This window comes from Mustelus asterias, unplaced genomic scaffold (assembly GCF_964213995.1).
Source record: "Mustelus asterias unplaced genomic scaffold, sMusAst1.hap1.1 HAP1_SCAFFOLD_195, whole genome shotgun sequence".
NCBI classification, from domain to species: Eukaryota; Metazoa; Chordata; class Chondrichthyes; order Carcharhiniformes; family Triakidae; genus Mustelus; species Mustelus asterias.
The window spans coordinates 264,129-289,431 of NW_027590188.1; the positions used below are offsets into that span (position 1 = coordinate 264,129).

The 25,303-nt window shown below is 46.3% G+C and overlaps 1 protein-coding gene across 6 annotated transcripts in view; it reads left to right on the forward strand.

Moving 5' to 3' along the window:
* Window positions 1-25,303, forward strand: part of LOC144485489 (NACHT, LRR and PYD domains-containing protein 3-like) — an 85,952-nt gene that overhangs the window by 19,740 nt on the left and 40,909 nt on the right. For 5 of the 6 annotated variants that reach the window (XM_078203625.1, XM_078203627.1, XM_078203624.1 and 2 more), the window contains 4 exons: window positions 10,227-10,301; window positions 21,601-21,761; window positions 24,820-24,991; window positions 25,095-25,160. In XM_078203625.1, coding sequence (XP_078059751.1) covers window positions 10,238-10,301; window positions 21,601-21,761; window positions 24,820-24,991; window positions 25,095-25,160 — 463 coding nt within the window. In that variant the 5' untranslated portion in view covers window positions 10,227-10,237. The remainder of the gene's footprint in view (window positions 1-10,226; window positions 10,302-21,600; window positions 21,762-24,819; window positions 24,992-25,094; window positions 25,161-25,303) is intronic. The other variant, XM_078203628.1, reaches the window with a different exon arrangement.

Here is a 25,303-nt window from a genome sequence, read left to right on the forward strand (position 1 = left end):
GATCGTGGCTGACCTTTTTGTAGACTCAGCTCTACTTACCCGCCCACTCTCCATAACACCCAATTCCTTTACTGTTGAAAAATCTATCTTTGCCTTAAAAACATTCAACGAGTTAACCTCAACTGCTCCACTGAGCAGGAAATTCCACAGATTCACAGCCCTTTGGGTGATGAAGTTCCTGCTCAACTCAGTCCTAAATCTGCTTCCCGTTATTCTGAGGCCATTCCCCCGAATTCTAGTTCACCCGCCAGTGGAAACAACCTCATGTCTCCTTATCTATTCCCTTCATAACCCCCCCCCCCCCCCCCCCCCCCCAGTTCTTCTTCTAAATTCCAATGAGTATAGTCCCAGTCTACTCAGTCTCTCCTCATAAGCTAACCCCCTTAACTCCGGAATCAACCCAGTGAATCTCCTCTGCACCCCCTCCAGTGCCAGTATATCCTTTCTCAAATAAGGAGAACAAAACTGTACACAGTACTCCAGGTATGGCCTCACCAGCACCGTATACAGCTGCAACATAACTTCCTGGTTTTTAAACTCCATCCCTCTATCAATAAAGCACAAAATTCCATTTGCTGCCTTAATTACCTGCTGCACCTGCAAATCAACCTTTTGCGATTCATGCTCAAGGACACCCAGGTCCCTCTGCACATCAGCATGCTGCATTTTTTCACCATTTAAATCATAGTCCATTTTGCTGTTGTTCCCACCAAAATGGATGACCTCACATTTACCATCATTGTAGTCCCATCTGCCAGACCCTTGCCCAATCAAACTATCTATGTCCCTCTTCAGGTTCTAGTGTCATCTGCGAACTTTGACACACTACTCTTGGTCTCCAATTCCAAATCACAGGAAGGAAATAATGGCCATGCCTGGAGAATTCGGGGGAATGGCCTCAGAATAACGGGAAGTTTTGTTCTCACTTGAGAAAGGGTGTACTGGCACTGGAGAGATGAGAGATTCATTAGATTCAGGATGTAATGTTAGAGTCATAGATTTTTAAAAGCATGGAATGTGAGTAAAATATAGAATTAGAGGCTATGTTGGGGATGACTTGGAAGAAATCAACACACTCCGATGCCATCTCGGGCACACTTCCAGAAGTAATGATTCACTACAGAATTAGTAGTGACTTGGAATCAAGTGGTTTGAATCGGAAAAGCCAGCTTAAAAAAAGTATCAGGAGGAAACAAACAAAAAAGATCGATAAGAATAATGCGGTGTACATGGACTATAAAAAGGCATTGGATATAAAGCAATGCAGAGGACTTGTGAGAAAAGTTTCAGTTCATGGACTAAAACAGACATTAGCAACGTAGAGAGAAAAAAATGGCTGAAAATTGGAAGCAGAACGTGATGCTCAATGGATATATTTCGGGCAGAGAAAGGGTTGTAGGGATGTTCCCCAGGGATCGGGATTGTGACCCATGCTTTATCTGGAATATATTCTGATCTCGATCTTGATGTGCAGGGGACAATTTCAAATTTTGCAAACACATAAAGGTATGAAGTATTATAAACTGTGAGGAGGACAGTGTGGAACTCCAAATGGGTAATGACAAGTTGCTGAAGTGGGCATATAGTTGGCAGCAATAATTTGTGGCATTGAAGTGAGGACTGATGTATTTGGTTGGAAGAAAACGGAGAGACAAAAAATAAGGTGTACAATTCTCAATGAGGGCAGGAACTGGGGAACGTGTGCACATGCACATCGATCAAAGTACAAAGAAAATTACAGCACAGGAACAGGCCCTTTGGCCCTCCAAGCCTCAACCGACCATGCTGCCCGACTGAACTAAAACCCCCTACCCTTCCGGGGACCATATCCCTCTATTCCCATCCTATTCATGGACTTGTCAAGACGCCCCTTAAAAGTCACTACCCTCCCCGCTTCCACTACCTTCCCCAGCAACGAGTTCCAGGCACCCACCACCATCTGTGTAAAAGATCTGCCCCGCACAAATCCTTTAAACCTCGTACCTTGAAGCTGTGCCCCCTAGTAATTGATTCTACCACCCTGGGAAAAAGCTTCTGACTATCCACTCTGTCCATGCCTCTCATAATCTTGTAGACTTCTTTCAGGTCGCCCCTCAGCCTTCGTCGTTCCAGTGAGAACAAACCACGTTTCTCCAACCTCTTCTCATGTCTAATGTCCTCCTACCAGGCGACATCCTGGTAAATCTTTTCTGTACCCTCTCCAAAGCCTCCACATCCTTCTGGTAGAGTGGCGACCAGAATTGAACACTATATTCCGAGTGCAGCCTTACTAAGGTTCCATAAAGCTGCAACATGACTTGCCAATTTTTAAACTCAATGCCCCGGCTGATGAAGGCAAGCATGACATCTGTACCTGCATTGCCACTTTCAGTGACCTGTGTACCTGTACACCCAGATCCCTTTGCCTATCAATACTGTTAAGGGTTCTGCCATTTACTGTACATTTCCAATCTGTATTAGACCTTCCAAAATGCATTACTTCACATTTGTCCGGATTAAACTCCATCTGCCATCTCTCCACCCAAGTCTCCAACTGATCTATATCCTGCTGTATCCTCTGATGGTCCTCGTCACTATCCGCAAATCCACCAACTTTTATGTTATCCGCAAACTTATTAATCAAACCAGTTACATTTTCCTCCAAATCATTTATATATATATACTGCGACCCCGTTATAACGCGATGGTTGGGGTCCATAAAATATTATCGCGAAAAAAGCAGGGTCGCGCTAAATCGGGGTCCTATTTCGGGGTCCAATCAGGGTTTAAAAAAATGGGTCCAATGATTCATCGCGTTATTTCCGAATTTGCGCTAAATCGGTTCCACTGTATTACAAACAGGAGAGGTCCCATCACTGATCCCTGAGGAACAGCACTTGTCACAGCCCTCCATTCAGAAATGCGCCCTTCCACTGCTACCCTCTGTCTTCTTTGACCGAGCCAGTTTTGTATCCACCTTGCCAGCTCACCTCTGATCCAATGCGACTTCACCTTCTGCACCAGTCTGCCATGAGGGACCTTGTCAAAGGATAGAAGCATAGAACCATAGAAAATTACAGCTCAGAAACAGGCCTTTTGGCCCTTCTTGTCTGTGCCGAACCATTTTATGCCGAGTCCCACTGACCTGCACTTGGACCATATCCCTCCACAACCCTCTCATCCATGAACCCGTCCAAGTTTTTCTTAAATGTTAAAAGTGACCCCGCATTTACCACTTTATCCGACAGCTCATTCCACACTCCCACCACTCTCTGCGTGAAGAAGCCCCCCCTTAAAGTGAAAACTAGAAGTGGGCAGCAAAGGAGTCTGGGAAGGGTTTTTATTTTAACTTTAAAAGTCAGTTACCTGGGAGGTTCCCCCTCATTGATCCACTGGAGCAAGCTGAGAGGGGTGATTGAAAAGCAGCAGTGCTGGTAAGAGATTAATTGGATTAATTGAATTGTTTATTTATTTAATTAGTCAGCTAGTGTGTGTATTTTTTTGGCCTTTACTTTAACAGCAGTTTTTCAAGTTTAAAGTGAAAACTAGAAGTGGGCAGCAAAGGAGTCTGGGAAGGGTTTTTTAAGCGCGTGAAGTATAAAAGGTAGGCTGCAGTATACAGCGGGCAGCGTCGGGAGCGGGCAGTGTAGTGTGTGGGAAGCAGAGTGTGAGCTATAAGACTTTAGCTCACAGGGCTTAGGCTGAAAGGGCGAGTAGGGGTGAGTTGAATTCATTTTTGCACTTTCTACCTGGTACTGGCAAGGTATCTAGAGGGGATGGGTGTGCAGGCAGTGCAATGTTCCTCTTGCACTATGTTTGAGGTGAGGGACGACGACAGTGTCCCTACTGATTACACCTGTGGGAAGTGCACCCATCTGCAGCTCCTCCAAAACCGTGTTAGGGAACTGGAGCTGGAGTTGGATGAACTTAGGATCATCAGGGACGCAGAGATGGCCATAGACACAAGCTTTAGGAATACAGTTACTCCGAGGATTGAAAACAGATGGGTGACGGTGAGAGGGGCTGGGAGGAAGCAGTCCGTGCAGGGATCCCCGGTGGTCGTTCCCCTTAGCAACAAGTATTCCGCTTTGGATACGGTTGAGGGGGATGACATACCAGTGGTGAGCCGCAGTGAGAGGATCTCCAGCACTGTGTCCGTCTCTGTGGCTCGGGAGGGAAAGGGGGAGAGCGGGAGGGCAATAGTTATTGGGGACTCGTTAGTTAGAGGGATAGATAGGAGGTTCTGTGGCAGCAAAAGAGACTCACGGATGGTATGTTGCCTACCGGATGCCAAGGTCCGTGATGTCTCAGACCGTGTTTTCCAGATTCTGAAGGGGGAGGGGAAACAGTCACAAGTCGTGGTACACATTGGTACCAATGACATAGGTAAGCGAAGGGACGGGGATTTAAAGCAGGAATTTCTGGAGCTGGGCTGGAAGCTGAGAGCCAAGACGAAACATGTGGTCATCTCTGGTACGTTGCCGGTACCACGTGATAGCGAGTTGAGGAACAGGGAGAGAGTGCAGTTAAATATGTGGTTGCAGGGATGGTGTAGGAGGGAGGGTTTCAGATACGTGGATAATTGGAACACGTTCTGGGGAAGGTGGGACCTGTACAGACAGGACGGGGTGCACCTGAACCAGAGGGGCACCAATATCCTCGGAGGGAAATTTGTTACGGCTCTTCAGGGGGGTTTAAACTAATTTGTCAGGGGAGTGGGAAAGGGAGTTGTAGTCCAGAAGTCAGTGAGGGTGGTGAGGTATTGGGGAAGGTATCAGGGTCAAGGGTGGGTACTGGTAGACAGGAAGGTGGGTTGAAGTGTGTCTACTTCAATGCAAGGAGCATCCGGAACAAGGTAGATGAACTTGGGGCGTGGATTGGTACTTGGGACTACGATGTTGTGGCCATTACGGAGACGTGGGTAGAACAAGGACAGGAATGGTTGTTGGACGTTCCGGGGTATAGATGTTTCACTAAGTGTAGGGAAGCTGGTAAAAGAGGTGGAGGAGTGGCATTGTTAATCAAGGATAGTTTAACGGCTGCGGAAAGGCACTTCGAGGGGGATCTGCACACTGAGGTAATATGGGCTGAAGTTAGAAATAGGAAAGGAGCGGTCACGTTGCTAGGAGTTTACTATAGGCCCCCAAATAGTAATAGAGATGTGGAGGAAGAAATTGCTAAGCAGATTATGGATATGTGTGGGGGTCACAGGGTAGTTGTCATGGGGGACTTTAACTTTCCAAATATTGATTGGAACCTTTGTAGGTCAAATAGTTTGGATGGGGCAGTTTTTGTGCAGTGTGTGCGGGAGGGTTTCCTGACACAATATGTGGATGGGCCGACTAGAGGTGAGGCCACATTGGATTTGGTACTGGGAAATGAACCGGGCCAAGTGTTAGATTTGGTTGTGGGAGAGCAATTTGGAGATAGTGACCACAATTCGGTGTCTTTTGTTATTGCAATGGAGAGGGATAGGGCCGTACGGCAGGGCAAGGTTTACAATTGGGGGAGGGGTAATTATTATGATGCGATTAGGCAAGAATTAGGGGGCATAAGTTGGGAACAGAAACTGTCAGAGAAAGGAACTAATGAAAAGTGGAATTTTTTCAAGGAACAAATACTGGATGTCCTTGATAGGTATGTTCCTGTCAGGCAGGGAGGAAATGGCCGAGTGAGGGAACCATGGTTCACAAAAGAGGTGGAATGTCTTGTGAAAAGGAAGAGGGAAGTTTATGTAGGGATGAGGAAACAAGGTTCAGATGGCTCGATTGAGGGTTACAAGTTAGCAAGGAATGAGCTGAAAAAGGGGCTTAGGAGAGCTAGGAGGGGACATGAGAAGTCCTTGGCGGGTCGGATCAAGGAAAACCCCAAGGCTTTTTACTCTTATGTGAGGAATAAAAGAATGACCAGGGTGAGGTTAGGGCCGGTCAAGGACAGTAGTGGGAACTTGTGTATGGAGTCAGTAGAGATAGGCGAGGTGATGAATGAATACTTTTCTTCAGTGTTCACCAAGGAGAGGGGCCATGTTTTTGAGGAAGAGAAGCTGTTACAGGCTAATAGGCTGGAGGAAATAGATGTTCGGAGGGAGGATGTCTTGGCAGTTTTGAATAAACTGAAGGTCGATAAGTCCCCTGGGCCTGATGAAATGTATCCTAGGATTCTTTGGGAGGCAAGGGATGAGATTGCAGAGCCTTTGGCGTTGATCTTTGGGTCCTCGCTGTCCACGGGGATGGTGCCAGAGGACTGGAGAATGGCGAATGTTGTTCCTCTGTTTAAGAAAGGGAATAGAAATGACCCTGGTAATTATAGACCGGTTAGTCTTACTTCGGTGGTTGGTAAATTGATGGAAAGGGTCCTTAGGGATGGGATTTACGACCATTTAGAAAGATGCGGATTAATCCGAGATAGTCAGCACGGATTCGTGAAGGGCAAGTCGTGCCTCACAAATTTGATAGAATTTTTTGAGGAGGTAACTAAGTGTGTTGATGAAGGTAGGGCAGTTGATGTCATATACATGGATTTTAGTAAGGCGTTTGATAAGGTCCCCCATGGTCGGCTTATGATGAAAGTGAGGAGGTGTGGGATAGAGGGAAAGTTGGCCGATTGGATAGGCAACTGGCTGTCTGACCGAAGACAGAGGGTGGTGGTCGATGGAAAATTTTCGGATTGGAGGCAGGTTGCTAGCGGTGTGCCGCAGGGATCAGTGCTTGGTCCTCTGCTCTTTGTGATTTTTATTAATGACTTAGAGGAGGGGGCTGAAGGGTGGACCAGTAAATTTGCTGATGACACCAAGATTGGTGGAGTAGTGGATGAGGTGGAGGGCTGTTGTAGGCTGCAAAGAGACATAGATAGGATGCAAAGCTCGGCTGAAAAATGGCAAATGGAGTTTAACCCTGATAAATGTGAGGTGATTCATTTTGGTAGGACAAATTTAAATGTGGATTACAGGGTCAAAGGTAGGGTTCTGAAGACTGTGGAGGAACAGAGAGATCTTGGGGTCCATATCCACAGATCTCTAAAGGTTGCCACTCAAGTGGATAGAGCTGTGAAGAAGGCCTGTAGTGTGTTAGCTTTTATTAACAGGGGGTTGGAGTTTAAGAGCCGTGGGGTTATGCTGCAACTGTACAGGACCTTGGTGAGACCACATTTGGAATATTGTGTGCAGTTCTGGTCACCTCACTATAGGAAGGATGTGGAAGCGCTGGAAGGAGTGCAGAGGAGATTTACCAGGATGCTGCCTGGTTTGGAGGGTAGGTCATATGAGGAAAGGTTGAGGGAGCTAGGGCTATTCTCTCTGGAGCGGAGGAGGCTGAGGGGAGACTTAATAGAGGTGTATAAAATGATGAAGGGGATAGATAGAGTGAACGTTCAAAGACTATTTCCTCGGGTGGATGGAGCTATTACAAGGGGGCATAACTATAGGGTTCGTGGTGGGAGATACAGGACGGATATCAGAGGTAGGTTCTTTACGCAGAGAGTGGTTGGGGTGTGGAATGGACTGCCTGCAGTGATAGTGGAGTCAGACACTTTAGAAACATTTAAGCGGTTATTGGACAGGCACATGGAGCACACCAGGATGATAGGGAGTGGGATAGCTTGATCTTGGTTTCAGATAAAGCTCGGCACAACATCGTGGGCCGAAGGGCCTGTTCTGTGCTGTACTGTTCTATGCTCTATGTTCTAATATTCCCTTTAAACTTTTCTCCTTTCACCCTTAACCCATGCCCTCTAGTTTTTTTCTCCCCTAGCCTCAGCGGAAAAAGCCTGCTTGCATTCACTCTATCAATACCCATCAAAATCTTATACACCTCTATCAAATCTCCCCTCAATCTTCTACGCTCCAGGGAATAAAGTCCCAACCTGTTCAATCTCTCTCTGTAACTCAGCTTCTCAAGTCCCGGCAACATCCTTGTGAACCTTCTCTGCACTCTTTCAATCTTATTTACATCCTTCCTGTAACTAGGTGACCAAAACTGTACACAATACTCCAAATTCGGCCTCACCGATGCCTTATATAACCTTACCATAACACTCCAGCTTTTATACTCGATACTCCGATTTATAAAGGCCAATGTACCAAAGGCACTCTTTACGACCCTATCCACCTGTGACGTCACTTTTAGGGAATTCTGTCCCTGTATTCCCAGATCCCTCTGTTCAGCTGCACTCTTCAGAGTCCTACCATTTACCCTGTACGTTCTACTTTGATTTGTCCTTCCAAAGTGCAATATCTCACACTTGTCTGCGTTAAATTCCATTTGCCATTTTTCAGCCCATTTTTCTAGTTGGTCCAAATCCCTCTGCAAGCTTTGAAAACCTTCCTCACTGTCCACTACACCTCCAATCTTTGTATCATCAGCAAACTTGCTGATCCAATTTACCACATTATCATCCAGATCATTGATATAGATGACAAACAACAATGGACCCAACACCGATCCCTGCGGCACACCACTAGTCACAGGCCTCCACTCAGAGAAGCAATCCTCCACAACCACTCTCTGGCTTCTTCCATTGAGCCAGTGTCTTATCCAATTTACTACCTCCCCATGTATACCGAGTGACTGAACCTTCCTAACTAACCTCCCATGAGGGACCTTGTCAAAGGATCATTAAGATCATCGAACGTGACGGAATGTGTCCGCTTTGCTATGGGTACGATTGTGAAAAGTCCGACTGTGATTTACTGCAAGGTGAAAGTGAATGGAAAATTTGGGTTTGAGGGTATAAAGCTACAGGAGGATGGAGTCAGTGAGATCAGACAGTGTGTAACCCGGGGAGGATGGAGTCAGTGAGATCAGACAGTGTGTAACCCGGGGAGGATGGAGTCAGTGAGATCAGACAGTGTGTAACACGAGGGGGATGGAGTCAGTGAGATCAGACAGTGTGTAACCCGGGGAGGATGGAGTCAGTGAGATCAGACAGTGTGTAACCCGGGTTACACACTGTCTGATCTCACTGACTCCATCCTCCCCGGGTTACACACTGTCTGATCTCACTGACTTCATCCTCCTGTAGCTTTATACCCTCAAACCCAAATTTTCCATTCACTTTCACCTTGAAGTAAATCACAGTCAGGCTTTGCACAATCGTACCCATAGCAAAGCGGGCACATTCTTTCAATGATCTTAATGATCCTTTGACAGGGTCCCTCATGGCAGACTGGTGCAGGTGTCAGATAGACACCGATCTTTGCACCTGGAAGCGTGCAGTGTCTGTAATAATCAATGAGCTCTTCTCCAGATGACACAATGGATAGATTTGATAGAGAGGGAATTGCACCCGCACTGTGAGTTTACCAAACAAACAGGTCCTTTGGAAACTGAGACCGGTTATTAATTGCGCAACAGATTACTTTGCTAATCTGATAATTAGAATCTATCCGACACACAGAGGTCTTTGCACGTGCAAGTGTCTGAATGAAGCAAAAAGCTCTTCTCCAGATGACACAATGGATAGATTTGATCGGGAATTGAGCCTGGACTGTTAGTTTACCAGACAAAGAAGTCCTGAGGAAACTGAAACTACTTATTAATAATTGGAAGTAAAACTATGTTTGGTTCCAGGAGAGATGCTGCATTTTGTGAGGTAAATATTTCTAGTGGCTGGGTAGAAAGAGGGAAGTGAGAGACATCAGCGTCACAGGTCAGGGAGTTCCTGAGTACTGGAATTGTCCTATAGATAGCTGGTATTGGGAACTGCCTATATTGAGCTCAAACAACTTAGCTTCTTGTCTGGAACTGAGCATAATTTAAATTATAATTATTAATAACTGGTTATTGAGGACTGACAGGGAATGTCAGCGGTCTCTAGCTGTGATGCTGCTGAAAGAAAGCCAAGCCCAATGGAGAAAGAACATTTGCAGATTGCCTGGGCTTGCCTGGACGCGTTTCAAATCAGAATACACAGGTCGAGTAAGAATGAAATACTGGCGATCTGGAACAAAAACAGAAAATGCTGGAAAAACTCAGTAGCTGTGGCAGCATCGTGGAGAGAGAAACAGAGATAACATTGGGGTTCGAACCAAGAGTCATCGTGGACTCAACATGTTTACTCTGTTTTCTTTCCGTCAGATGCAGCCGGACCTGTTGGGATTTTCCAGCACCTCTTTATATTTCGAAAATTGAACAGAATTAGCAGTGACTCCGCGTCGCAAATAAATTTCCTGAAATATTACATGTAAAATGTATGGCTGTTATGAGGAGTTTCTCGGTGGAATTTTATGTGGAAAATTGTATTTGTTATAGGGTGTCAGAATATGGGATCGTCTAACACCACCATAGCAGATCCAACATCTTCAACAAGAGTGAAAATGAATGCAGGTAGGTTCAGAAAATAAATAAAATCGTAATTTCATACAGGACAAAGTTCCAGATTTTGAGCAAGAATCAGTGGTTCAAATACAAAGTTAAAAGAGAACAGGGTCTGAGCAGGAAGAGGAATTGAGTGACCATCTAGAGGTTCATCCCAGTCACAGATGGAGGGAGCTCATGAGCTCTGGTACTGTCCAATAGATAGCTGGGGGCTATAAGGTGAATCCAGACAGTGACGAAACCAGAAAATCCCACTCGAGATCAACGGACCTTTCCATGATCTGCCCCTCCCCCGCTCTGATTCTCCTGCCATGTGGGACGGTAAAATACACCCCAACAAACTGCAGCACGGTTTAAACAGTGAGTTAAGATTCCAGCTGATACCACTGGACAAGTCAAATGTCAGGGTCGAACCTGGCTTAATTGGTCCTTACTTTTATTATTTCTGTAGTGTTCGGATGTTTACTTTGGATGGCAACTACTGAACTGAGCCACTGACTCCATCCTCCCCGGGTTACACACAGTTTGATCTCACTGACTCCCTCCCCGGGTTACACACTGTCTGATCTCACTGACTCCATCCTCCCCGGGTTACACACTGTCTGGTCTCCCTGACTCCATCAAAGAAAATTACAGCACAGGAACAGGTCCTTGGGTCCTCTTAGCCTGACCATGCCGCCCGAATTAACTAAAATCCCCAACCCTTCCTGTGACCCAATCCCTCTATTCCCATCCTATTTATGTATTTGTCCAAATGCCCCTTGAAACTCACAATCGAATCTGCTTCGACTCCCTCCCCCGGCAGTGAGTTCCAGACACCCACCACCCTCAGTGTAAAAAAACTTGCCTCGTACATCTCCTTTAAGTCTTGCCCCTCGCACCTTAAACCTATGCTCCCTAATAATTGACTCTTCCACCCTGGGAAGCAGCTTCTGACTATCCACTCTGTCCATGCCCCTCATAATCTTGTAGACTTCTATCAAGTTGCCCCTCAACCTCCGTCGTTCCAGTGAGGACAAACCAAATTTCTCCAAACCCTCTTCATAGCTAATGCCCCCCATACCAGGCAACATCCTTTCTGTACCCTCTCCAAAGCCTCCAGATCCTTCTGGTAGTGTGACGACCAGTATTGAACACTATTTTTCCCAGCGCAGCCTAACTAAGGTTCTATAAAGCTGCAACATGTCTTGCCAATTTTTAAGCTCAATGCCCCAACCGATGAAGGCAAGCGTGCCTTTGCCTTCTTGACTACCTTCTCCACCTGCATTGCCACTTTCAGTGACCTGTGTACCTGTACACCCAGTTCCCTCTGCCAATCAATAATCTTAAGGGTTCTGTCATTTACTGTATATTTCCTATCTGTATTAGACCTTCCAAAATGCATTACCTCACATATGTCTGGATTAAACTCTATCTGCCATCTCTCCACCCAAGCCTCCAAACGATCCATATCCTGCTGTATCCTTTGACGGTCATCATCGCTATCCGCAAATCCACCAACTTTTCTGTCGTCCACGAACTTACAAATCAATCTAGTTACATTTTCCTCCAAATCATTTATATATATATATATATATATAGGAACAGCAAAGGTTCAAGCACTGATCCATGAGGAACGTTACTTGTCACAGGCCTCCATTCAGAAACACACCCTTCCACTTCTCCCCTCTGTCTTCTTTGACTGAGCCAGTTCTGTATCCACCTTGCCAGCTCACCCCTGGTCCCATGCAACTTCACCTGCACCAGTCTGCCATGATGGACCTTGTCAAAGGCCTTACTGAAGTCTATATAAATAACGTCCACTGCCCTACCCTCATCAATCATCTTCGCCACTTCCTCAAAAAACTCGATGAAGTTAGTGAGACATGACCTCCCCTTCACAAAACCATGTTGCCTCTCGCTAATCTGTCCATTCTCCCCGGGGTACACACTGTCTGACCTCACTGACTCCATCCTCCCCGGGTTACACACTGTCTGATCTCACTGACTCCATCCTCCCCGGGTTACACACTGTCTGATCTCACTGACTCCATCCTCCCCGGGTTACACACTGTCTGATCTCACTGACTCCATCCTCCCCGGGTTACACACTGTCTGATCTCACTGACTCCATCCTCCCCGGGTTACACACTGTCTGATCTCACTGACTCCATCCTCCCCGGGTTACACACTGTCTGATCTCACTGACTCCATCCTCCCCGGGTTACACACTGTCTGATCTCACTGACTCCATCCTCCCCGGGTTACACACTGTCTGATCTCACTGACTCCATCCTCCCCGGGTTACACACTGTCTGATCCCTCTGATGAAGTTTCAACAAAATAATAAAATATTTATTAAACAAGGAAAGAGAAATTGTAATAAACTGCTGCACTCCAACTATACCTTTCTAGGTATATAAATATTTACAAGGTAACATGTTCTGAAATCTATTTAATGCTTTGATGTTCTCGATGAGTAAACAGTACATGTAAATCAGTAGGCAAACTGTGGGCAGATACACCACTCTCTGTGGCCATGTGACAGATGTTTCTCAAGCACCCTCTGTGGATTTTCTTTTAACAATCCTTCATTCTCAATGCTGATCTCACTGAGACACCTTTTTTTTATTCATTCATGAGACTTAGGCGTTGCTGGCTGGCCAGCGTTTATTGTTCATTCCTAGTTGCTCTTAGTGAGTTGCTAAGACATTTCAGAGGGCAATTGAGAGTCAACCACAGAGCTGTCGCTCTGGAGTCACATGTAGGCCAGACCACGTAAGGACAGCAGACTTCCCTCCCTAAAGGACATCAGTGAGAATGAGGGGAGATCTAATAGAGGTATACAAGATTATGAAGGGTATAGATAGGGTGAACAGTGGGAAGCTTTTTCCCAGGTCGGAGGTGACGATCACGAGGGGTCACGGGCTCAAGCTGAGAGGGGCGAAGTATAACTCAGACATCAGAGGGACGTTTTTTACACGGAGGGTGGTGGGGGCCTGGAATGCGCTGCCAAGTAGGGTGGTGGAGGCAGGCACGCTGACATCGTTTAAGACTTACCTGGATAGTCACATGAGCAGCCTGGGAATGGAGGGATACAAACGATTGGTCTCGTTGGACCAAGGAGCGGCACAGGCTTGGAGGGCCGAAGGCCTGTTTCCTGTGCTGTACTGTTCTTTGTTCTTGAAGTGGGGGAGGTTTAACACAGATATCAGAAGGACATATTTCACACAGAGGGTCGTGGGGGCCTGGAATGTGTTGCCGGGCAAGGTGGTGGAGGCGGACACACTGGGAACGTTTAAGACTTATCTAGACAGCTATATGACCGGAGTGGGAATGGAGGGATACAAAAGAGTGGTCTAGTTTGGACCAGGGAGCGGCGCGGGCTAATTGTTCCTTGTTTCTCGTTTCAAGGCTTCATTCTATGATCATCTTGCTGGTGCCAGTACAGAGCGAGACTGCGGATAGTTGGGAACCTGTCTCGGGGGCAGGGAATTCATATGGTGTTCATGGAAGTGGAAATGACTAGGGTTGGGAAGCATTTTCCGATCAGGGCCATTGTGATCTCCTGGACTCGTTTCGATCGCCTCAGGGGGTCGGAGAGGAATTTCCCAGATTTTTTTTCCCCCATATTGGCCCTGGGGTTTTTCACTCTGGGTTTTCGCCTCTCCCTGGGGATCACATGGTCTGGAATGGGGGGGTGGGGGTGAGTTAATAGGTTGTAATGAACAAAGCATCGTAGCTGTGAGGGACAGCTCGGTGGATAGGATATTGGTATGTAGATAGGCTGGAAAATTGGGCGGGGATCCTGGATTCAGGATTCAATCCTGGACCGGGGAGCGGCGCGGGCTTGGAGGGCCGAAGGGCCTGTTCCTGTGCTGTATTGTTCTTTGTTCTTTTTGTTCTTGTTCAGTGAAGCATCAACAATGCTGACCATCAACACTGTTTCATAGAACATAGAACATAGAAAGCCACAGCACAAACAGGCCCTTCGGCCCACAAGTTGCGCCGATCACATCCCCACCTCTAGGCCTATCTATAGCCCTCAATCCCATTAAATCCCATGTACTCATCCAGAAGTCTCTTAAAAGACCCCAACGAGTTTGCCTCCACCACCACCGACGTCAGCCGATTCCACTCACCCACCACCCTCTGAGTGAAAAACTTACCCCTGACATCCCCCCTGTACCTACCCCCCAGCACCTTAAACCTGTGTCCTCTCGTAGCAACCATTTCAGCCCTTGGAAATAGCCTCTGAGAGTCCACCCTATCCAGACCCCTCAACATCTTGTAAACCTCTATCAGGTCACCTCTCATCCTTCGTCTCTCCAGGGAGAAGAGACCAAGCTCCCTCAACCTATCCTCATAAGGCATGCCCCCCAATCCAGGCAACATCCTTGTAAATCTCCTCTGCACCCTTTCAATGGCTTCAACATCTTTCCTGTAATGAGGTGGTCATCGGTAGATTCTTAATTCCAGATTATTTTTAAAATTCAAATTTCGCAAGCTGCCATGGCGGGATTCGAACCCGGTCCCCGAAACACTAGCTGAGTTTCTGGATGAATAGTCTAGCATTAATAAAACTAGGCCATTGCTTCATTTGGACTCTGTTTTCCATATGAGTGATGCAATCTTTGCTGTTGAAGAGCACGCTTTGGAATCTTCTCCAATTGATGCTTCTATTGAATGTCTTCATCAAGAATACACTGCCAGGATTTCAGCCTCTCTTTATTGTGTCCATCTGCCCTGGATCACCACATAGATTCAAGCTTCACTTGCCACAAACTCGCTATGGCACGTAGCCATGTCAACAGAACACAATGTAATCAGAAGTTGGTGATAGCTTATTGAATCCTATCGACCTCAATAAGTTGTCACCAACTTCTGATTACATCCGAGGTCTGGCTTCTTGTAAAATGAATTTAAAATCGGCTTCTTGCAGTTGTCTGTACCTCTTGGGACTTTCACTGCTCCTTTCTGTAACAACACTGAACATGACCTTGTTCAGATTCCCACTGTTCGGTGGCACAGTAGTTGGCACTGCTGCATCACAGTGTCAGGGACCCAGGAATCGATTCCAGCCTTGGGAGTCTGTGTGGAGTCTGCACAATCTCCCCTGTCTGCATGGGTTTCCTCCGGATACTCCGGTTCCTCACACACTCCAAAGATGTGCATGTTAGGTGCACTGGCCATGCTAAATTTTCCCCAAAGGATATGCGGGGTGAATGACCTCCTACACTGTAGGAATTCTATGATTCTTTCTTCCTTTGAGACTACAATCTTCCTGGAACTTTCTTTTGTTCTATTCCCTGGTTTCCAAAGAACATTTTTTCTTCATCTTGGGACCAGCCACCCTGCAGTCCCTATTCATGTTTCCCTGTCCTAGCAGTTTACTTGAAAGCTGCTGACCCGTGAAAAATAAATTTTATTGTCAAATCTATGCCCATGAGTAGACAGCACAATCAAACTCAGACCTCTCTCTATCCCCAGCCACGTTTTGTTCATTTTATTTCAGCCCGAACAGTTCATCCCGCCCTCGACCCAGGTTATAGCCAAAACATAAAGGCTGCCTGGCCAATCAGCTTGCCCAGTAAATGTAAAGGCAGGTGAGCCATGGAAAACTGCATTTAATTGGCCCCTTAATGGGCTAAATTGACAGTTTGATTTGTGGCAAGAGTCAGAGGTGTGTCTGCCACTGAAATATTGCATGAGCAATAATGTTGAAACACGTGCCCAATGTCTTCTCCCATGATTTCACACACGTCTGAGTCAGGCACGTCCCCACCTGCTCAACATAAAATTCTGGCCAATGTTCATGGGTTATTGAAGTGATCACAGTGAGAAGTCTCACAACACCAGGTTAAAGTCCAACAGGTTTATTTGGTAGCAAAATCCACCAGCTTTCGGAGCGCTTGCTACTCCTTCGTCAGGTGAGTGGGAGTTCTGATCACAAACAGGGCACAAAGACACAAACTCAATTTACAAAATAATGGTTGGAATGTGAGTCTTTACAGGTAATCAAGTCTCAAACGTACAGACAGTGTGAGTGGAGAGAGCGTTAAGCACAGGTTAAAGAGATGTGTATTATCTCCAGACAGGACAGTTAGTGAGATTTTGCAAGCCCAGACAAGTCATGGGGATTACAGATAGTGTGACATGAAGCCAAGATCCCGGTTGAGGCCGTCCTCGTGTGTGCGGAACTTGGCTATCAGTCTCTGCTCAGCGACTCTGCGTTGTCGCGAAGGCCGCCTTGGAGAGCGCTTACCCGAAGATCAGAGGCCGAATGCCCGTGACCACTGAAGTGTTCCCCAACAGGAAGAGAACACTGTTGCCTGGTGATTGTCGAGCGGTGTTCATTTATCCACTGTTGTAGCGTCTGCATGGTCTCCCCAATGTGCCATGCCTCGGGACATCCTTTCCTGCAGCATATCAGGTAGACAACGTTGTCCGAGTTGCAAGAGTATGTACCGTGTACCTGGTGGATGGTGTTCTCGCGTGAGATGATGGCATCCGTGTCGATGATCCGGCACGTCTTGCAGAGGTTACGGTGGCAGGGTTGTGTGGTGTCGTGGTCACTGTTCTCCTGAAGGCTGGGTAGTTTGCTGCGGACAATGGTCTGTTTGAGGTTGTGCGGTTGTTTGAAGGCAAGAAGTGGGGGTGTGGGGATGGCCTTGGCGAGATGTTTGTCTTCTTCAATGACATGTTGAAGGCTCCGGAGAAGATGTCGTAGCTTTTCCGCTCCGGGGAAGTACTGGACGACGAAGGGTACTCTGTCCACTGTGTCCCGTGTTTGTCTTCTGAGGAGGTCGGTGCTGTGGCGCGTCGGAACTGTTGATCGATGAGACGAGCACCATATCCTGTTCTTATGAGGGCATCTTTCAGCATCTGGAGGCGTCTGTTGCGATCCTCCTCATCCGAGCAAATCCTGTGTATACGGAGGGCTTGTCCGTAGGGGATGGATTCTTTAATGTGTTTACGGTGGAAGCTGGAGAAGTGGAGCATCGTGAGGTTATCCGTGCGCTTGCGGTACAGTGAAGTGCTGAGGTGACCGTCCTTGATGGAGATGTGTGTGTCCAAGAATGCAATCGATTCCGGAGAGTAGTCCATGGTGAATCTGATGGTGGGATGGAACTTGTTGATGTCGTCATATAGTTTTTTCAATGATTGTTCACCATGACTCCAAAGGAAGAAAATGTCATCGATGTATCTAGTGTATAGCATCGGTTGAAGGTCCTGTGTGGTGAAGAAGTCTTGTTCGAACCTGTGCATGAAGATGTTGACATATTGAGGTGCGAATTTGGTCCCCATGGCTGTTCCGTGTGTCTGGATGAAGAACTGGTTGTTGAAGGTGAAGACATTGTGGCCCAGGAACAAAGAAAGGAAAAACACAGCACAGGAACAGACCCTTCAGCCCTCCAAGCCCGTGCTGCTCCCTGGTCCAAACTAGACCATTCTTTTGTATCCCTCCATTCCCATTCCGTTCATGTGGCTATCTAGGTAAGTCTTAAACGTTCCCAGTGTGTCCGCCTCCACCACCTTGCCCGGCAGCGCATTCCAGGCCCCCACCACCCTCTGTGTAAAATACGTCCTTCTGATATCCGTGTTAAACCTCCGCCGCGTGCCCCCCCAAACCTCCGCCGCGTTTCTCTCCCCCCCCCCTCCCCCCCTCACCTTGAACCTATGACCCCTCGTGAACGTCACCACCGACCTGGGGAAAAGCTTCCCACCGTTCACCCTATCTATGCCTTTCATAATTTTATACACCTCTATTAGGTCACCCCTCATCCTCCGTCTTTACAGTGAGAACAACCCCAGTTTACCCAATCTCTCCTCATATCTAAGCCCCTCCATACCAGGCAACATCCTGGTAAACCTCCTCTGTACTCTCTCCAAAGCCTCCACGTCCTTCTGGTAGTGTGGCGACCAGAACTGGGCGCAGTATTCCAAATGCGGCCGAACCAACGTTCTATACAACTGCAACATCAGACCCCAACTTTTATACTCTATGCCCCGTCCTATAAAGGCAAGCATGCCATATGCCTTATTCACTACCTTCTCCACCTGTGACGTCACTTTCAAGGATCTGTGGACTTGCACACCCAGGTCCCTCTGCGTCTCTACACCCTTTATGGTTCTGCCATTTATCGTTTTGCTCCCCCTTACATTAGTTCTGCCAAAATGCATCACTTCGCATTTATCTGGATTGAACTCCATCTGCCATTTCTTTGCCCAAATTTTCAGCCTATCTATATCCTTCTGTAGCCTCTGACAATGCTCCTCACTATCTGAAAGTCCAGCCATTTTCGTGTCGTCCGCAAACTTACTGATCATCCCAGTTACATCTTCTTCCATGACCATTTATATAAATCACAAACAGCAGAGGTCCCAATACAGAGCCCTGTGGAACACCACTAGTCACAGGCATCCAGCCGGAAAAAGACCCTTCCACTACCACCCTCTGTCTTCTGTGACCAAGCCAGTTCTCCACCCATCTAGCCACCTCCCCCTTTATCCCATGAGATCCAACCTTTTTCACCAGCCGACCATGAGGGACTTTGTCAAACGCTTTACTAAAGTCCATATAGACGACATCCACGGCCCTTCCCTCGTCAACCATTCTAGTCACTTCTTCAAAAAACTCCTCCAGGTTAGTGAGGCATGACCTCCCTCTCACAAAACCATGCTGACTATCATTAATGAGTTTATTCCTTTCTAAATGCGCATACATCCTATCTCTAAGAATCCTCTCCAACAACTTCCCGACCACGGACGTCAAGCTCCCCGGCCTATAATTACCCGGGTTATCCTTCCTACTCTTCTTAAATAACGGGACCACATTAGCTATCCTCCAATCCTCTGGGACCTCACCTGTGTCCAGTGATGAGACAAAGATTTGCGTCAGAGGCCCAGCGATTTCATCTCTCGTCTCCCTGAGCAGCCTGGGATAGATTCCATCAAGCCCTGGGGATTTGTCAGTCTGTATATTCCCTATAAAACCTAACACTTCCTCCCTTGTAATGGAGATTTTCTCTAACGGGTCAACACTCCCCTCCGAGACACTCCCAGTCAACACATCCCTCTCCTTTGTGAATACCAAGGCAAAGTATTCATTTAGGACCTCCCCTACTACTTTGGGCTCGAAGCATAATTCCCCACTGAATGAAGCGGATGAGTTGTAAAATCTGGAGACTGGCAGTTGTCGGCGTTGAGTACAGAGGCAGTTGCAGCAATGCCATCGTCGTGGGCAATGCTGGTGTAGAGTGCTGAGACATCCATTGTGACCAGGAGTGCTCCTGGTTCAACTGCTCCATGTGTGCTGAGTTTCTGTAGGAAGTCTGTAGTGTCGTGACAAAAGCTGGGGGTTCTTTGTACAATGGGTTTCAGGATGCCCTCGACGTAGCCGGAGAGGTTCTCGCACAGGATCCCATTGCCCGATACGATGGGACAGCCGGGTGTGGTTGCCTTTTGTATCTTCGGGAGGCCAAGTTCCGCACACATGAGGACGGCCTCAACCGGGATCTTGGGTTCATGTCACACTATCTGTAACCCCCATGACTTGCCTGGGCTTGCAAAATCTCACTAACTGTCCTGTCTGGAGACAATACACATCTCTTTAACCTGTGCTTAACGCTCTCTCCACTCACATTGTCTGTACCTTTAAGACTTGATTTCCTGTAAAGACTCGCATTCCAACCATTATTTTGTAAATTGAATTTGTGACTTTGTGCCCTGTTTGTGAACAGAACTCCCACCCACCTGACAAAGGGGCAGCGCTCTGAAAGTTAGTGGATTTTGCTGCCAAATAAACCTGTTGGACTTTAACTTGGTGTTGTGAGACATCTCACTGTGTTTACCCCAGTCCAATGCCGGCATCTCCACATTATTGAAGTGAGGTCAGGGGGAAGGGAGGGGACAGCCGCCATGGTCTGAATCTACCATCAACAACTCATTTACCGATAAGGTGGATAGAACAGTGTGAAGGGTATCAGCTGATGTGACTGGACAATGAGAAATATCCAGGTTTGAGACGATAAGCAGCATTAACCATCCAATTGGAATAGAAACTAATGAGTACTAATTTACCACATGACTGTGGCCCTGTAGCACAAAAGAAACGATGATCTATATCACTATTTGGAAGCTCTGCCACTTAATTGGAGATGATGGTGTCCCCATATTTTCCCCACTTGTCCTGGATAGTTGGATCTGTTAACTCGGGGGCGGCTAGTTTTCAAATGGATTGGATTAAAATAGCCCTCTTGACCTTTTCGGGAAAGCAAGAAATTTCAGGAACACTGAAATTAAAGAACCATAGAAACCATTGAATCCCCAGAGTGCAGAAGGAGGCCATTCACCCCATCGAGTCTGCACCGACTCTCAAAGAGCATCTTTCCCAGGCCCACTCCACCACCCTGTGCTCATAACCTTGTACGTTTACCATGGCTAATCCACCTAACCTACACATATTTGGACACCATGGGGTAATTTATCATGTCCAATCCATCTAACCTGCACATCTTTCGGACTGGGGGGAGGAAACCAGAACACCCGGAGGAAACCCACACAGACACAGGGAGAACATGCAAACGCCACACAGTTTCTCAAGGCCTGAATTAAACCTGGGTCCCTGGCGCTGTGAGGCAGCAGTACAAAGACAAAGAATTCCCAGTGTTACATCAAAATAGAAATCTATCTGAAGCCAATAAACTGAAGCTAGGTTGTGTGACAAATTGTACATTTTTAATGAATTGATGATACAGATTAATGGAAAGTAGCACATGTGTTGTATCTGCCTTTCCACACATTGTTTCTGGTTCTGCCATTCTGCTCTCTTCCCCTCTATGGAAGTGACCCAGCAGCGAGGACCTGCATGGAGAGTGGCAGAGAGATGTGAGGAAAAGTTTGAATGAAGTGGGGAAATGGTAAGGATGGTGGGGGAAGTGCAAAGGCGAGTGGGGGAAGCGGCTGTCAGGAAACCACTTGGAAATTCCAATGAAACTGTTAGTTTTCCATGTGTATACCGATTACCGGTTCTTAATGCAGCATTGAGCTGGGACCGCGCCTGCATTGGGATTCTCCAGGTTAACTTGGAATTAAAGTGTTTGATACAGGATCTCCCAGGGATGTCACTCACTGTGATGTCACAGGCTCTGATACCACATCTGAGCATGTGCAGGACGTGTTCCCCCAGGTGTTGTAGCAAAGCAAATAAACACAGCTTTAATAAGCTGGTTCACAGGAGGATTCGGTTGTTCGGAATGAGAGGAATGTGACCGTCTGGGTAGAAAATTGATAATGTGTTGGTATTTCTTTGCTTTCACAAATCCAGACTCTACACTCACTGAGTTCTTCACAAATTGCGACGATTACCTGTTGTTCCGATTCACCAAATTTTACCGGGATAGACTGGAACAGGCGATTGAAGAAGGGGTGGAAGGTTTGGCTCTCATGTTAATCGGCGAGGACCATTTCAGTGGACAAGAATATCAGGTAAGGTGTAGATTGAATTCCATCTCTTCACACATCACAGAACCTACAGAATAGAATCAAAGAAATAATGTGGAAAAAATACCAGTCTGTCTACTGCATCTTCTTACATGTTGTCGTTTGCATGATGTACTGAAAATTGAATTGTTGACTAATCATACCAATCGGTAGGTCTACAGCAGTCCCATGTTTGGAATGAGACAAACCCAGTGTTTTAGAACCTTTGGAGCTATAAAAAGGCCAGAATTATTTTGTAAGTGACATGATCTCACTGACAGGAACCTTGCTTCAGCAGGTGGTGGGGATCCAGGAAGCTGCTGTCCTTATTAAAGGTGGCAGCTTCTACCCAAACCTGTCAGCCCAGTCAGACAGCCGGTACCTCAGCAGCAACGCCATAAGCAGCATCTGGAGGGTGAGTGCAGGTCAATGGCCATGAGCCCTGAAATTCAGACAAGTTAGGTCTGGGGGCCAGAGAGAGACCAGACCCCAGAAAGACCGGGTTTCTTTGAGGGCAGGCAGCACCGATGCCTTGGCATATCTATTGCCCCAAAGGATAGGCCCATCTGTGCACCAAATAGTGTCCAAAAAAGAGGCCTTGCCCGAGAATAGATTTTGAGGCCACCATCTGGAATGCCATCAAATGCCTTCGTCTGTCATTTTGCTGCCTGGCAGCCCATCTCCAAATAGCCTGTAAAATCCCAGCCATAGAAACTTCCTTCCCCCAAACATCCTGAAAATTCGCTGGTCAAATTTCTGATATGTTATTATCTGAATTAAATCTAGATAACTTACTTTGGCATGATCAAAGCTGACTATCATTCAGTCTCACGAAGGATCTTCTTGCACAATTGGCCACTTGCTTATGAGATGTTGGAATTAAATTTCCAAAAGCGTACAATGTCTCGCTGCTCGGGGTCAAAACATGAGCCAACCCTGATTGGGTAGACCATATGGCCCTGGGCATCATTTTATTAACAGCAGTCAATTAAGAAGTCACTGCTGGGACTTGTATCCAACTGAGATTCGCTTCCCAGAGCTAATAGCTTAATCAATGGATCATTTGCACTACAGGCTCAGTAATGTCAGTGTTGGAATTGATCTCTGCTGTGACTGCAGGAAAAAGGAGATGGCACCTTCATGCTGAGCTTCCCTTCAAGGCAAGATTGCCTTTTGTTCAGCCATGCCAGGGCATGACAGGCAGGTCCCAGCAATTAGTGGGTTCACCTTCCATCGCTGATCATAGCTGGAAGCGCTAGTCATTGCTGCCAGGGTCCATCCATGAATCAAGGAGCATTCATAAAGGACGCCCTCTCCAAGCAGCCAAAGTTTAGCTGAAAGTTGCCGCACACAGGCATTGCCCAACTATTGTAAAGTTCCAGTGGGGCAGGAAGGAAGCTTCACAGGGGTATTTCATTGGTGTAATGGGATGCCCATCTGGGGGCCCCACCACAGAGATTCCGACCTCTTCTAAGGTCCCATAATCCTGTCACATGGTTCTCAAATTGTGAAAATGAGAGAAATAATGAGTACAGAAATAAACAACCATTCCAAGGTGGATCCTGCGTTTACTTTCCTCTCCAGCAATCACTTATTCTAACCCGAACCTTACGCTTACTATCTGTTAGTTAATATCCCATCCAGTTGGACCAGTCCTGCTTCTTGCTCTCCTTTGCTATTAATTTATTATCCAATATATCAACAAAATAAAATTAACTTCTACATCACAACAACATATTTTAACCATTTTACACTAAAACAATATCCAGTCTGACCCATAAGACTGTAAATGTGTGACCTCTGGCTGAATGTTGGAAACAATCCGTAAACATGTACTTCAGCGTACGGCCACAATCGATTTGCCATTTAATCTTCACAACTCTATTGTAACAAGTCCTAAATTCTCAAATCTCTGTTATAACATCAAACCATTCATCTTCAGTAACATCCGGATATATTCTCAGGACAGTTTTCTAATTGTTTTTATTTTCCTATAATGGAGGGTCCGAAATAATCCGTAACCGAGTGAAACTCTGACCATGTGCTCTTGGTTTGGATGGCACTCCTCCCCAGGGAAACATCAGCATCTTGAGCACATCTACTCTGTAGCCTTTTTCTTTAAACTGCTGAAGAACACCCTAAAGCCACAGGGCGTTGTGTGATAAAGTTACTGGAATGTTATGGATCACATCTATAAGGACTGTTGTCACCAAAAGAGGATTTTGCTCTGAGTTTATTCAAGCAAAGGTCTTCAGGGGATGTTTAACAGTTAAGTGTATTCTTTCCCTTATTTGAATCATTTGTTAACCTTAATGCAATACCATCACAATTGGCCTGAGCTACTTTTTCAGAAAACCTTTGCAGAATAGAAAAATTTTAAAAAAACATTTTGACAGCTGTTTCAAGCTTCCCTTTGCGGTTCGTGCACCCTTCTTTGTGCACTACCTCATTCAGACCACTACTCGAGGCTGAGACTTCCGATGTCTTACTGTCCCTTCTGCCTCTCGACTTTCCTCACCTCCTGAAGACATTTCTGTGCACCCTGCTTTGTATTGGGTTCATGGTCCGATTTCTCCTCTTTTTGTGGGTTGTAAACTCTGAATGTAAACTGGTGATGAATGTTAAAACTTTGTGAACATGGTTAGTGACATTTCACACTCACTGTAAACATGCAAAATAATGGTTTCAGATATTTCAGTTAATGATGTGAAAATGATTGAATTGTTATCGTTGGTTGATTTTCGTGATTGATAAATCAACAATGTTTTGATTCATCTGTGGTCATTCCTGAGACAGCTGCAGCACGGGATCACTTGTGTGCCAAACTGAGAGCAGTATTCCAGCTATTAAATTTAGTTTATTCACATTCATTTGAAGGAATGATGGAATCAAGATGTGTGGAGAATATTCATCACTTTTCAGAATGACATTTCACCTAAAGAAGTCGCTGCTTCCTTCCTCAAAACAACTGGGAAATCCCATCCCTGAGCAAGTCCTTTCCTTCCCTTTCCCAGTGTTTATCGTTCACGCCTCTCATCAATATATTCATTATTATTCTTCACAGAAAGTCAGTGAGCTCGTGCAGAACGGAAACAGGGCGGGCAGTGCCAAACTTCTCCTCAATCTGGTTATGGAGAAAGGATCTCGGGCTCGAAGGATGATGTGGGAATCCTTTGTGAAAATGCACCACAGCTTACGGAAATTGGGCACAATACTGAGAGAAATACAGGAACTTGGTATGGTAAAATCACACTGAATTCAGTTTCAGACCCAAACACTGCAAACTTTACTACAATATTACACAGACCTGATTTAATGGAAGTTAATTCTTTTCAACAGGTTCTGATCCAATTAATTATATGAAAGTTGGAGAAGAATTATCAGAAATACCCAGCCACCTGAAAGGTAAGGGAGGAAATGGGGATTTCAGACAATTCATTTGACTTGTGAGAAGCTGGGTATTTGAAAATACATCTTTGCCTCGAGGTTATCAGAATTAGAGATACAGAAATTCATAGGGTCGAGAAGCAGGACTAAAACTTGTTTGG